This window comes from Barbus barbus (assembly GCF_936440315.1).
Source record: "Barbus barbus genome assembly, chromosome: 24".
NCBI lineage: Eukaryota > Metazoa > Chordata > Actinopteri > Cypriniformes > Cyprinidae > Barbus > Barbus barbus.
The window spans coordinates 13,272,212-13,288,024 of record NC_136752.1 but is presented as its reverse complement, the minus strand read 5'-3'; the positions used below and the strand labels follow the sequence as shown (position 1 = coordinate 13,288,024).

General features: G+C 37.5%; 1 protein-coding gene across 1 annotated transcript in view; it reads left to right on the top strand.

Annotated features, from left to right (window-relative positions):
- The window catches only part of kcnh5a (potassium voltage-gated channel, subfamily H (eag-related), member 5a), a gene marked incomplete at both ends in the record, with an annotated part of 93,555 nt that extends 78,434 nt beyond the window's left edge, over positions 1-15,121 (top strand). The window contains 2 exons of the mRNA XM_079375580.1: positions 276-472; positions 13,955-15,121. Coding sequence (XP_079231706.1) covers positions 276-472; positions 13,955-15,121 — 1,364 coding nt within the window. The remainder of the gene's footprint in view (positions 1-275; positions 473-13,954) is intronic.
- Between the last annotated feature and the right edge of the window lie 692 nt (positions 15,122-15,813).

The following is a 15,813-nucleotide window of genomic DNA, read 5'->3' as shown; positions in this document are numbered from 1 at the left end:
TAATAAGATCTATCTATGGAAGCTTGTTTCTGCCACGGGATAAAAAAGAAAATACAAAAGGTTATTGGGCCTTTTTATCCCACAAGTCTGAACTATAGGATATAAACCATTATTTCTGAAAAACAACGTTTTTTTTTTCTTTACAATTCTGTCAAATACAGCTCAAGTTAGACTAAATGCAGAAATCCAGGCAAATACAAAGGGTTTGCATACTTTTTTCCAGCAACTTTATTTCTGATGTCGTTTCAAACTATACTCCCTGTCTCCTCTCCCAGGTAAGGGTGATGTGTTTGGTGATGTGTTCTGGAAGGAATCCACACTGGCTCATGCCTGTGCTAACGTGAGGGCGCTGACATATTGCGACCTGCATGTCATCCGGAGGGACGCGTTACTCAAAGTGCTGGAGTTCTACACGGCCTTCGCCAACTCCTTCTCCCGAAACCTCATCCTCACCTGCAACCTCCGCAAGCGGGTAAGTGCTACATACTTGTTATCACCAAATATCACATTCTAATGGCAACAGACTTTTGCTGAATCCCTTCTAAAAAGCCTTGGAGAATAGAACTCAAACATGATCGCCTGCTTTTTCTTAAGTCTTGGTTCAAGAAGTCTTTTTTTTCCCCATTCATTTTCTGCATTGGCATTGAAAAATCTAGACATTTGAAACCCAAAATAAAACCAACCAGCTCTAAAAGATGTAAAAGTACAGTATACAAAAAACAGATACAAAGAAATAAGTGTGTTTACTGATTTATGAGTGAAATACACTATTTTGTTATTATTATTTTTACATTTCTTTTTTCTTTTGCCTTATCAGTGAGATTTTTGGTTTTAGAGATTCAAGCACATCCTGGTGCACTTTGACCTGAATGTGTGTTGTGCAGTCCTGCTGTGTGCAGTGTTGGCATGAGTTCAGAGCTCTGTTGTGGCTTGCAGACCTGACCTCACATTCCTTAAATACATAAATGATTCATTCTGACAGACCGCCCATGGAGAACTTTGGGTCTCTTGACAAAAGAAAGACCCTGTGCACTCACAACACAATTAGAAGACCTCAGCTGTGAACTTTACTGCCATTGAGTTACATAATTAGTGAGCTTTGTGTAAAACTATATTTAGATGCAAAGATTTCCTCTCTTGCTGTATCTAATCTATATTATTGAGGAAACGATGCACTGAAATTTGGTGTGTTAATGTCATTTTTAAATAATGAGGGAATGGAGATCCTTCTTGTATGCCTTCAAGTAAACAAAATAAATTACTAAATTCTTTCATAGAGCTGCTGGACTTCTTGGACACAGATAGGAATCAGTGAGCCATGATATTAATTTATTTCCTCTGGCCACAGCAAAAGAGGACCTGTCTAATGAGAGGACACTTTGCTAAGGGCACAAATTAATTGATTTATAGGTTTATGGTTCTTCAAGGTCTCTGAGTAAGTCTGAGTTCATGAATTTTGCATGCAGTTGATTTGAGCTTGGGATATGTCTTTCATTAGTAGACTACATGCTTTCATTCCTATAGAATGGAAAAATTCTTGTTCCATTATTACTTTCGGTTTTTAATGAACATCCTGTGATTTTACTGTTGATTATTATTTGAATATGCTATCTTAGACTTTAGTTCCATCATTTATATTAGATTTAAGAACCATCATTTAAAGTGACCAGGCTGAGGTGAAAATAGTGTGAAGTGTTTTAAGGGCAGAGTGTTGGTTTCTTTGTCGGTGGAGTGACAGAGGCCGCCCCCTTGCCCTGCTGTGCTCAGTCGACTGGGTAATGCTGCTGATGGGCCAGCTTTACTAAGGAGAAACGGCCCCCCGCAGCGCACACTCTGAATAAAGCATGAGTCAAATCAGCAGGAATACACGCACACACACCGACTAATACACACCACACACATTTATCATGTATGATAATAAGAAGTGTGGCCTCCTACTAATATTATTACGTTATTGTCATCTCATCTTCACCCTACACACAACATGGCAAATGTTGGTCACGTTGTGTTGGCGTTGGCCAGAAATTTTAATTTGTAATTATAGCATATGAAATGTATAATATACAATAAATATGTAATTACACTGGACTATTTAATTATATTTGAATAATATTAATATATTATATTCATATTAATTCATCAGAAGTGCCTTATGCTCACCAAAGCTGTATTTATATAATCAAAAATATAGTAAAAATGTATTATAATATTGTGAAATATTATTATTAGAATTTTAAATAACTTTTTATTCTGTGATGGCAAAGCTGAATTTTCAGCAGCCATGACTTCAGGCTTCAGTGTCACATGATCCTTCAGAAATCAAGAAAAAAAAATTATTATTAACATTTATTATTAAACTTTTAATATTAATTTTCTTGGATGAGTATAAAGTAAAAAAAGAAATAAAACATTTGATTTGAAATAGAAGTGTTTTGTAAAATGTCTTTACTGTCACTTTAGGTAAAATTTAATGCATCCTTGCTGAATAAAGTGATTAATTATACTTACCCTAAATGTCCTGGATTTATTTTTTCACTGAGCTCATCACAATGTATTCCCGTAATGGGCGAAATATATTTGTGATGATGCTTTAGAATTTGGCTAAAAAGAGGTGTTTTAGGAGGCGGCATTATTATAAAATAAAAGATTCACAGCCCAGGTTCTCACACTTTCTTTAAAGGCTTCTTCAGCTGTCCTTCAGACTCCCTCATTATCGCTTATCTCTGCTGGTCAATGTCTGAACGGCTCACTGAGATCCTGATTGTAAGGAAAAAAGCTCAGTGAAAGCCCTGTAAATATCTCTGAAGCAAAGGTCACTCTAAGAGAGCCGCAGAACCCCAGGCCTTTGGCCACTAGTGTGTTAGTGAGTGAATTTTTCCACTGCTTTACATTCAGTCATGGATTAGCTGTGCGGTGTGCTTTGTAAAGAACTGTTCCTGTGAACTCTCTCTTTTTTAGTTAAAACTCCTGTGGTTCATGATGGTCAGAGTAGATCACATTAATCTTTGTGGAACGATGAGCTTTGATGGTTTGATATTGACAGATATTGTTTGGCAGTTTTAAAGGAAAGGTCTGAGTTTATCTATCCCATTTCAAGGCCACATGTTCAGCAGACGATCCCAGACAATGCAAGCCAGTCTCAAACGAATACTCCACCATTACCCGCTGGGCTCACAACTGTTTGCCTTTGGCTGTTGATTAGTGTCTTTTTTTGCCTGAGCTGATTCATCTAGGCAGCAAACGCAAAGAGGAACCTGAATCCTCCACACCTGCCACGCTTTCCTCCTAACAAGATTTACAAGGCCTTTGGAAAGCTGCAAACCCCTGCCAATAAGGTGGGCGAAGCAACTTTATCATCCCCTCCATTACCGACAGGACAGGCAGAGAGATGCTCTCTCAGCAACAAGAGTAAGATTCATACGGAAATCATCAGAACACAGTGTATCCACACATAAAATAAGCTGTGCTTAATAGAACAGCTCACTCGTTTGCTGCATTGACCAGCAGTGTCCCATAGTGAATCCTTTTAAGAATTTGTGATGACTGAATTTTACATTCAGAGATCTTTTTTCATCCATTTTTAATGCCTTGCAAAAATGAACATTTGGTTTTCTGTGATACACTCTACATTGTTGTAAAATTCTGAGGATTTGTCACCAAGGTAATGGTGACTAGCTGGATGGGATTGATAGGGTTTTGTCAAATTTGCAAAAATTACATGCTAGTCTTGGAAGCATCAGTATGAATGTTTGTGTATTGTACTGTTCAAAAGTTTGGAAAAGTGACAGTAAAGACATTTACATTGTTAGAAAAGATTTTTATCACTGATATTTTGAACTTTCGATTCATCAAAGTGTTGGTTTAGATAATAAAGTAAATGTTTCTTGAGCAGCAAATCAGCAGATTACGGTGATTTCTAAAGGATCATGTACGTAACACTGAAGACTGGAATAATGATCACAGAAATAATAAATGCAGATAAAACTTAAAAAAATAAAATCTTTTCAACAACCCCAAATAAGTGTTATTGTGTGAGTATGCATATAGTGTCATGCTGAACTAAAAAATAAATAAAAATAAGTGCATTTTTAAAGGCAAGAGGTATGGTAAGGGCAGATATGAGAAAACTGCTGTTAAGCTGCAGTTTGGTTGTAGGTTGTGTGCATGTCTTACTGTGTGCATACAGTACATGCTCATCTAAAAACTTGACACAGAGAATATTCAAGTATTAGCTCAGTTTGAGAGAATATGTGGAAGAAAAGTGGTCAGTTGTATTCCAAAGGAAGCAAGACACATTTTTTCTATTTGTCTTTGGTAAATAATGAATAGAAACAATTACAGCTGCTCCATCTCATTGCCAGAAGGCAGCATGAGATATCTGTACAAATTCTTCCTTAATTTTTATGTAAACAACAAGACTGGCTGATCTTATGCTGCAGGCTGTTTCAGTTCTTAAAGCTTTGTTGATAAGTTTGAAAAGCAAAGCAAGTAGATCACTATAATATTTTCTTTGGCCACTGTGGACATTATCGATAAAAATAGTAACTCTAATGGGCCATTTGCCTTCTCTTACAGAATTACTTCAGGGATACATCTAAACGTCAAAGGCAATATCTCAGTATACCAAAATTACTTCAGAAGTATCCATGAAGCTACATTTGTCTTGATCTCAACTCTATATTATCTTCTGTAAACTTTGTGGAGACATTCAATAAGTTTAATAATCCTGAACATTAAGGTACATACAGTAGATGATATCTGAAACTTGATATAGTGATCATGAAACGCAGTGGAAAAGTTCTTTTCACTTTAGAAATGAATCATAAACATACATTTTTCACCAACATTTTAACAATAATACCTCATTTTAGACAACTCGTGGCTGATTTTCTTCTTTGTTAAAGTCTTGAGATTTATTCCACTTGATTGTCATTAAATCTGTGCTGATCCGGAAATGACCCTTTTAGACTAGTTGAGGTTGGCTGGCAGGTCTGTGGGCAGAGACATGAATTGATTAAATGCAGCTTTTTGGCTCCAAGAGCAAAGGCCAAGATAGGTATTGATCCCCAAACAGAGACTCTAATTTTATGGCTTGCAAAATGGCATTGGCTCTCTGTAGCTGATGTATTCTTGACAGGAAACATTATAGGTGAGTGAAAAGAGGCCCTTGAATGTCTGAATACAGAAAAATGGACGTAACCGTCTGAAAGGGACTATCATAGTCCTGACTCTGAAGTAGTGGGCAATAATCTGCTGATTGGCCGGCCGTGATTGGAAAGTGCTTGGGGCGTTCCCGGGCTGGTGATGCCTCAGCATTGGGATGGGGGGGAGTGGACCCTGTCTTTGGCAGATCTTCAGATCTTCTTGCTATTTAAGTAGCAAAGCGGAGGAGTGTTGAATGGGAGGGGGGCTGCAAAGGAAGGATAAATGCCTGCCAGATCCCATTAATCTACACTGTTGGATTTTGCTGTGTTGGAAGACTCAGTGCACTTTTGTTTCAATTCCCTGTGCTTTTTGCCTTTACACCCATTTGCACTGCAGAAAATCATCTGAATCTTTCAAAACTCAGCGACACATTTCTAATCTGTACAGTGATTATCGCTGAGTTGTTTTACACCCAAACATATCTACCAATACCAACTATAAAAACAACTACCCTTGTGGGTCTCAGTCTTCACAGTTTATTTACCCCTATATCTCTACGCAATATATAGCTTATTTTCAGCCCATACACAAGAATAGACTTTTTGTGTTTGTTGAGCTTAAGCAGAAGTGCTCAGTCCAAAATGTATTTCCATTCCTGCTTTAACACAAACCCAGGCATGTTAGAAATACATGACTGCCTACAATTCTGCAAAACTATGTATACACACATTTCAGTTTCCATGTGAAATTAACACTATGGGCAATAAAAACACCCACAGTTTTTGCTCCTTTTCACACAAATTATGGTTATGATATCGATACTGGAGTCACAAGAGCTCAAAACCTTGTATAAAGGAAGCTAAAACAGCATGGTTGCTTTGGCAAATGAGCTTTCATCTCACGTTTGTTTTTGTTAACACTATCAGTTAGGATTAGGTTTTAGTGTAGGTGTATGTTCATTTTAAATGCAATAGAAGACATTTCATTTCTGAACTGCCGTGATACGGACAACAAACAAAATAAAATACTGCCACAGTGACGTTTTGCAGAATATTAAACATGCTATTTAGTGCCAGACACTGGATAGTTCAACTGTCGTTAAACATGTTACAAGCTATGCAATATCAATATTTTAATAAACCCACATCTGCAATGGCGAAAAATGATAGCGCCTCTTGTGGATGTGTCATCAAAGTGCAGCAAAATGTACCTTTAGCAAGGTATTTCAGATTTTGCAAAAATGATAGCAGAATCACACATTTCCAATGGGCCTGGGTCGTCTAACACAGATTCCTGTAATTTTCGAGTGAGCCTGAATTCATAATTTGTGTTTAATTGAGCTGGAGGGATACCTCTGCATGAGTAAGCATATACAAACAAAAATAAGCTTAAGTCCCAAATGCATCTCTTGGTTATTAGACTTTTCTATCATCCTTTGAGTATTGAAGTATTGCTCATTGTAAATGAGCTTTTTCCATTTTAAAAAAATATATATATATTGACATTTCAGAGGGACTGTTCAGAAAATTTAACTAAATGAAACAGAATCAGCAAGTAACCATGCTGTTGCATTTTGCTCTTGGGATAGCAGCTCAAAATTAGGGCTTTACACCACTTTCCTAGGTTTGTATCCTAGTCCACAGATACTTAATTTATCTTCAGCTGCAAATGGATGTAGTTTCAACAGTTTCTAACAAAACTAAAGCTTTGGCAGCTGTACAAAAGACCACAGAGACTGGAAGACTTTCAACAGCTGCTGTTACATCTCAGCGGGGCTAATGTGAGTAATTTGAATAATTTCAAATCGGGCACAGAAATAAACCTTGTGAGTTGATTATCTTATAATATACAAAAAAAAATGATTTCTGCACCTGGGTGTTATATGACTCGTAACCTTTTCAAATCATGTCACAATGCAAACCAGAACAAAGTTTGTTTTTATGCTTCTCAAAAGAAACAATAAGTGTCAGCAGTCATGCTGTGCATTTGACTTTGATTAATTTTCCAATGCTGGTTGTGCTTATTGCTTTATATAAAATGATAAACACCAAACCAGTGTGGAATAATTCGGCTATATGAAATAGGAATTTCTCTTACAGTACATCCTTAAACACACACTTTATACAGTTTATCACCTTTTTTTTCTTGGATTGGAATTCCCAAGAGAAAACGGGTTTAATGAAAAAAAAAAAAGAAAAAAAAAAAAAGGTGTGTAAAAGTGTGCAAAGACTTTTATAACTAGAGTTCTGTGCCTGGCGTTTGAAGTGGTTTTATGAATCTATATTTTTAATCAAGAACAGACTTACTTGAATATTTTTTTTTTTTGGGAGCTTAATCTTCAGTAACCAATTTAAATAAAAGTAAATAATGTAAATCTAATCAGTAGGCAAAAATGATTTATTTATCTTGTTTATCTTAATGCATTTCAGTACTGTATATTTTTTTTAAAAGGAAGAGGCATTCATAAAACCTGAACGAGGAGAAAGAAATTTATTTTTGTATGTTAAGGCCTTTTTCTCATAATCCACCTCATCCCCAGGGAAACATCGGAGCGGTGTAACTGTCACCGTTCCCGCTGTCTGTCACTCAGTCACTGTCAGGGCATGTTATATTCCATGTGGCTCTTGTCATGAGTGATGAAAGTGTCGTCTCATTCCTTTCATGCATTTATCAAAGTCAGGCAACGTCCAAGGGGAATAAACAACACTGTGAGAAAAAAAAAAATCTTCGTAAAACTAAATGTATCTATTAAAGAAACAGGTATTTGTAAACAGGCTCAAATGAGTACAAATGAGTCACGTGATTAAAGTCTCAAATTTACTTGAAATGTTTTCTAAAACAAAAGGAAAACTTAAAAAATGCATAACTCAAATACTCACTTGATCTCATAAGTTTATGTATATATCCTTGACATTTACTTAAATTATAATGAAAAAATACCATCTACCATGTATAAGTAGCAGAATGTATTTAGCACTGAAGGTGCGTTAAAGAGGAAAAATTATAAAGAAAAACACCCTTAGTCTCAGAGCTGGACTCTGTTGTTTGTTTGATTAAATGCTGTTATGAGTTTCTTACAGTATTTCCCAGTGCACACATTTTAGGCATATACTGTAAATGAGTAATTGTACCATTTAAGTTGGACATCTCTTGAGAGCATTTCCTAAATAGATCAGCTAAATAATTGCTTTGTTCAAAAGTATTGCACATCAAGTTAACCAAACATTGTTTATTAATATGTTCACATTGTTATTTAATCTTTTTGGTAATCTTGGTCAGGTGATTTAATTCGAAATCAGGGGACGTGATATAAAGCACATTTTCTAGGTCCAATAAATCATTCATGTTGTCTTTTTTCCTTCGTTAACCAAGTGGCCTGGTTTCTGAGCTCATGCATCTGCTCTACTTCCGTCTCAATCAACCATACATGGTGTTACATGTTGGTGTTTATGTGTTACACTGACAACTTCTTCCGGTAAACTTAACCACACTGACACTTGTGATAATGTTGTTCAAAGGGATAGTCCACCCAAAAAATGTAAATTGTATGATTATATCCTTACTCTAATGTTGTCCCAAACCTGAATTACTTACTTTCATCTGTAAAACACACAATAATATATTTTGAAGAATATCGTTTTAAAGGTTTTTTGTCCATGATTTTTGTCAAAGGGGTCTGGAACAGGTATTTTGGACCCCTTAAACTTTCATTGTAGTGACAAATAATGACTGTTTTTTCCTGTTTTTACAGTAGTCTGAAACAGTCCAGCACCCAAACCCATGCCATTGGCTGAGCCGCTGTTGCTGTGTGGGGCTGATGTTATCTCAAGAAATTTAGAAGAAATGCTGTGTTGATTTGTCCCTAATACTCCTACTGTGACAGTTCTGTTAAATTACAGGCTGGACAGTTTTTGGTGTTCAGACATGCAACAATACTAGTCTAATACTACAGCTCATTAGTTTGAGTTTCTGTCCATGAGTGAATTCACGGCTGTGTTAAATTAAACAAGACTGACCCGGTATGCCTGTGCAAATATTATACAATCCATCTTTGTTGAAAGAGGAAAAAAGTCTCTTCACACAGGTGAAGAATGTTAGAATAATAATGCTTGATCCAGAGAGTGCAAATGAAATATTGGATTCTTCATTAAAATTCCCCATGGATGCTAACAGATCATTATAAATCCCTAATCAGTTTTCCCCCGCAGCAGAGATGCAGGCTGTTGACACATGTTTTTTTCTTTCGGTCTCTGCTTTTATTCAGCAGATAGCTTGAGCGTTGTGATAATTGTCATTATCCAATAAGAGGCTGCACAAAGGGAATAATTAAACAGCGTGCATAGCTGAGGCCAAAGAGTAAATTCTTTATATTCTGGCATAATGGCACTTCACTTAATTCACAGCTCTTGTTTTATTCCAAGGGTACATATTGTTGCATCCATATATTATACACATCACTTACACTGCATTTTAACATTCATATACAGTATATAATGGTGTTTAATGATAGACAGAGATTACGGCACTATATTTAGCTATAATAAGCAGTCTGAAGGATGTGGGTTGTTTTAAGTGTTTGTTCAGATACATGTATGGCTGTATAAATTAAGAATGCATTATATATTGGTTAATGGCAATATTATTTATAATTATAATTATTATTAATTTAAATTACAGGAATCAGTTGATATTGAATATTTAACTGTTTATTCTCAATTTCTTGTTTTTACATTTAGATTGCCTTCATTGTCATCTAACACTTATTTATTTCAAGCTGATCTTTAAAAACTCTAATAATTTAGTAACATTGCTAAATGTGATCTTTGGCAATACTCAAGATTAATATATTTTACATAATGTGTATTATAATGCTGTAATTTTGTGATTTTTGTTAGACAAAATAGCATTGATTTACAGTATGATATTTACCATTTATGAGTTAAGTAAGTCATAACATAAAAAATAATTAACAGCTTATCAGTATTGGCCAAAATTGATATACTGTATCAGTGAAACTCTAATTTGAACTGTTCTGAATAGTGACAAAATAGAAGTTCAGAATGCAAATGAAATGTTAATAGCAGTTATGTGACGACTATTATTTCTAACAAGTGTTTTTTATAACCATTTCCTGTCACGTCCCAAACATAATTAGCATCCATCACTACACACACCTTTGTTTCTTTTGTTGCATTCTCACTCTGCACCCTAGCACTTATTTTGTATTTGGCTACACATTGTTCCTAGCCCACTCTCTCTCTTTCTTTCTAGTTGACTCTGTTACTCCCATCTCATTCTGCTCGTATTAAGCGACATTTAAATAATACGAAGAGGCAGAAAGGGGCTGGATTCATTATTTACCAGAGTCCTCCTGGGAGATGAGAAGTGACATGCGACGCAGCACTTCAGGGTGCCGAAAGACTGCACAGGGATAACTAAAGGGCACGTGACACGCTCTGTTCTATTTTTAACACTACAGACCAATGTTTGCCTGGAGGATTTTTTTTAAGTCAGCATGGTCGCTGTTACATTATCTCACACGACATTGATAGTGATGAAAAAGAAAGAAGTAATTTACAAGAAGTTCATGATTTATTTGCTACTGTAATGTCATGTGTAAGTGATACAAAGATTAGACAATCATTACAAGTGAGAGTTTTACAAAACAAAATGTTATTTCAGGCTGGTCTTTGAACGTGTGATGAAATTCCATTAAAAATAACAAGCTGTGTGGCCGCATGTCCTGCTCTGTATGTCAGGTGGGGCCGTACAGGCCTCCCTAGGGTGCTCAGCTAGGGGGCTTGGGTGGCTAATTAACACTCTAATTAAAACGTATGCATTCAAAGCAACTGCCATGCTCACAGCCGAAAGAGATCCGATGAAGGGGGAAGGAAGAGAAGCAGGCTATTTCTGTGTTGCTGTTGGGTGAAAGTTCTGAAACACTGTACAGGTCTCTGTTAACCTCGAAGTACTGGTAGTTTAAATGGTACAAGTTCCTGAACCTAACTGTTAACCCACTTGGCACAGTTCCAGTGTTGTTCATTTGTGTACTCTACTGTCCTGCTCAATACTGTCATGCCTCAGGAACCATGCCAGTGGCACTTGACTGGATAGCTGGCCGCAAGCATGAGAGCAAATACTTCATCTTTTACAGTGATATGTAAATCAGTAAGGGCTCTTGCTGAAACAGAAACCAGATTGTGGTTCCCATTACAGCATTCAGTTTGTGAAGGGTTCATTCAATAAAATAAGTCATTTTTAAAATATATTTAAATAGCTATGCTTTATGTGACTGTATGTCTCACAGTGCGATTATTATATCATGGCAACTGCTGCACATGCTGTTGCTGTTATTGCTGCTGCTGCAGAGCAGATATGGAGACTTGCTACTGCCGATACATACACAGACACTTCTGTGAGCTTGAAGCCATGTCACTGTTACACAAATAGCATACATGAAATTACCCATACTGGATCTAGACAGGTGGAGCTGGGAGAGGTGGAGGGTCTCATAGGAACTATTTTTGATGCCACTTTATAGTTCACAGTTACGACCTTGCTTCTCACAGTTATGACTTTTTATCACTTTATCACAGAAAAAAAAGTGCAAAATAGTACATTTAGGGATGCAACATCTTGGCACTGGGGCAGTACATTTAAAGACATATTTTTACCTTATCTACATCTAAAAGGTATTATATATTATGGACCAATTCAATGGATATTCGGCAGTGACGTCTTTGTTCCTTGGATGTTTCCGATTAGTGTTTGAGCGCATTCAAAACAATGGCGGCAGGCACTTGATACGCAGTGGGATTGTGATAATTAATTTAATCCTGCTATTTAAAATGTCAAAAATAAAAATTAGATCCTTGTTGCTAGGTGGATGGGTGCTCCCTCTGGCCTGGAACTAACATTAATTTTTAAATAATCGGAAATTAAAGGGTTTAGATTTCCAAGAAACATGCCTGGATTGCAGCAGTGGAGTGAGAAGCAGGCATATTGGGATAATTAATTTAATTATTTTAAATTGTAATAATATTTCAAAATATTACTGTTTTTGTCTGTATTTTTGATCAGTTAAAGGCAGGCTTGATGAGCATAGGAGACTTCTTTCAAAAACTCTTAAAAATAGTAATAGTGCCCAAACTTTTGACCAGTACTGTATGCGCATATGTTTTACTATAAATGTGCATAAAAACACACATACCCACATATATACTGTACCAAAGACTATAGATTAAAGGGACTTTGACTGTATGTAGTGTGTGTGTGCATTTATTAATCTGCATGTAGGTTATACTTTTATCTTAAAAAAAATAATACAGGTTTATGCAAAACACAGTAGCCAGCATTGAATTACATTAATCTTGTTTATTTGTGACCACATGATGGCTCAGATAGAGCATTCAAATGCTTTCTCGCACTGTTCCACAGCAACAAACTTGACCAAACTAAGCACACATTTGAAAACAAATGAAAACAGTAATAATGGCATGTAGTGATTAGTTTACTAGCATTCATTTTTAATATGTGAAACAATATGTATTGTGAAAAGCGCTGTACAAATAAATATGAAAATGAATATTTGCGTAGACACACAGACTGACCCAGCAATGCAAGTGAAATGTCCACTAAAAACCTCCCCGGACATAATAGCGACAAACCATAATAAGTACGTAAGTGACACTGTTTGTCTTGCTTCAGTTTAAACAAACATAAGACTGATGTCATCCATTGTACAAACAAATGATCCCAACCTCTCTAATTATAGTTAATTATAAGCATCCAGACTGTACGATACAAGTATGTATCGCTGCAGCCCGGAGACCTGCAAGTGGGAGGGGCTGCAGCCTGGAGACCTCCAAGTGGGAAGGACTTACGCCGCAAGTAGGTTGGGAGAGGGTAAATTAAGGGTTGAGTTTGGTGTAGACAATATTAACAAATCCCACCCATTTGCGGCTGACCCGCCCATTTGGAGCTTGCTCCGACCTCCGTTTATACCTAACTCGTACGATAGCTTGCACGCAGTATCAATCAGAGCTGCTTTGAGCAGTCCGGAAGGCTACTTTTAATGTTCTTTGTAAGTTTTTGTCTCAGTCATATTTAAAGGTTAATTTCAATCATTGTTTATTTTCATTTTTTTAAATACTGTTGCATTTTCGCTAGACTTAAAAAGTATGCGCTTGTTTTGACAGATCTGAGATTTAAAAATGGTGCTACCGGAAATGCTTCAGGACCAGACATGTGCAGTAGTTCCAATCCTTTGTTATTGTTTACGTCCTTGAAATGGTCTATAGACTCATAGTAATAATATGGACCCTTAGAGTACTGCTTTGAACCTTTTAGCGGTAAATAAGTTACAAAGATGTTGCTTTGAGGGTACTTCCCCAGTAACAAGCTGTTGTGCACCTAAAGGTATAATTCTTGCACATTTAAAAAAGTCACTTTATTTCTGATTTTAAACTTAATTTCACACTTTCACACTTAACATATTTATTCTTTTACTTTGAAGGGGAAACTGGGATTTTAATTATCATCAGGAGTTGTATATGGTGACCTATTCCCATCTGCTTTGGATGTAAAGGTCACGATTGCGGAATCGTAAATCTATGCAGCCCTAATCATGACAAATATGTTCTTGCACCGATGTAATTAGCCAGTGGATGATATAACCAGCATAAAAGTTCTTCATGCCTTCTTAGTAACTAGTGCCTCTTTAGAACTTGAATCAATTCTTTATTTCATTCATTCAAAGCAGACGTGGATTTTAAACATACAGATTTCTTACATATTGTTGTCTCCGCAGATTGTTTTCCGCAAGATTGTTGATGTCAAGAAGGAGGAAGAGGAGAGGAGACACCAGAAAAATGAGGTGACGTTGTCAATCCCTGTAGACCATCCTGTCCGCAAGCTCTTCCAAAAGTTCAAGCAACAGAAGGAGATGCGCACACAAGGTTCATCCCAGCATGACCTGGAGAGGAACCAGTTTCAGGTGGAACACCACCTCCATCAACTGTCCCACCAGATTCATCAGCAGAAATATCAGCCCCAGTACCAGGGCCACCATCCTCTTCAACACCAACATGTGGCCCCCATGCAAAACGGGGCCCCTGGATCGGGAAATGGGAACAGTGGTTCTAGCGTTGTGACCGTCTCGCAGATAACCCCAATCCAGAGTGCCCTAGCCTACGCTCAGACTGAGGAACCAAACAGGAGTGAAGGCCATGAGGCTATGGAGCTCAAGCCCAGCTTTGGCGTAGAGGACTCAAATTGTCTGAAGGTAACAAGTCCAGTGAGACCAAGAGGAGGAAGAGGACGAGGCTGGATGCGCTTTCATAACATTGCATCAGGATCGTCTCCTATGCTTCCACTAGAACTAGAGAAGCAGCCGCAGCAGAAGGAAGAGGAATGGGGGGATGTATCCCAGCCGCTAAATGTGATCTCCGAAGATGGGAAGAGCCAGGAAGCAGAGGGTGGGCAGTCTAACGAAAGGGGTCCCGGTGGAAACGGTAACACAAGTGATGAGACTGATGAGAATAGTGCTCTACACAAGACTGATTCTTGCGACAGCGGAATCACAAAAAGTGACTTGCGTATTGACCGGGTTGGTGATTCACGGAGCCCATACGAGAGATGTTCAATAGAAAGGAGCCCGTATGAACAGCCCAGCCCTGGAGTGGGCGACATGACCCTTCGGGGGATTCACTTTCAGCCTCTTCCTGAACAGACTGTGCTTCAGAACAGTCTGTATGAGGCAAAGCTGGAGCTAAAAGGTGACATCCAGACATTAAACAGCCGGCTAGCGGCTCTGGAGGACCAGGTGGGGGAGATTCTGAGACTTCTCTCAGAGAAGAGGAAACCTTCCCCACCTCCTCAGACCTCCTCGCCAAAACCCCCACTTCAGTGCCAGGACATCTTTGCTGTTTCTCAGCCTGTCACTCCAGAAACAGAGGAGGACAATGGACCCCTCTGAATTAGGATAAATATATTTAGATCTTGATATGCTGTTTTTATCACTTCCCTTCCTCACACTCAGGAAGGAAAGGTGAATACTGATGATGATCCTTGCTGTTGTAAATATATATTTGCATGTCCAGCTGGAATCTGGCCTGCCAATGAAATTTTCTCTACGGATAGTAGTTGCTTGTACACGTACAGAGTCGGCTGCATGCGGAGATGATTTTATTCTGACCTTGCACATGGATCTTCTAACCAGGTGATATTTCAGGGCATTTTCTCTTTGAACGACAACTTGATGCCCTAGACGTGGGATCTTGGGTTGCTTTAAGACAGAATCAGGCTTGGTTTAATACCGCCATCGATCATTCTTCTTAGTGAAATGGCTATTAATAGCTACAGAGATTTAAATTGGATAGTTACTCAAAAAATGACAATTCCGCCTTCGTTTACTGATGCTGTTCCAAATCCGTATACTTACTTTCTTCTGTAGAGCATAAAAGAAAATTACCTGTTTTTGCCTGTAAAAAAATGGTAATACAGCGGGATCCAACATAGCATTAGACCCTATACAGTTTCATTGTATGGACAAAAACTAAGAGACATTTTGCAAGATTTTGTGTTCGACACAAAGAAAGTCATACAAGTTTGCAATAACATGAGCCTGAGTAATTGATGACAGATCTTTGATTTTTAGTTGAACAATCC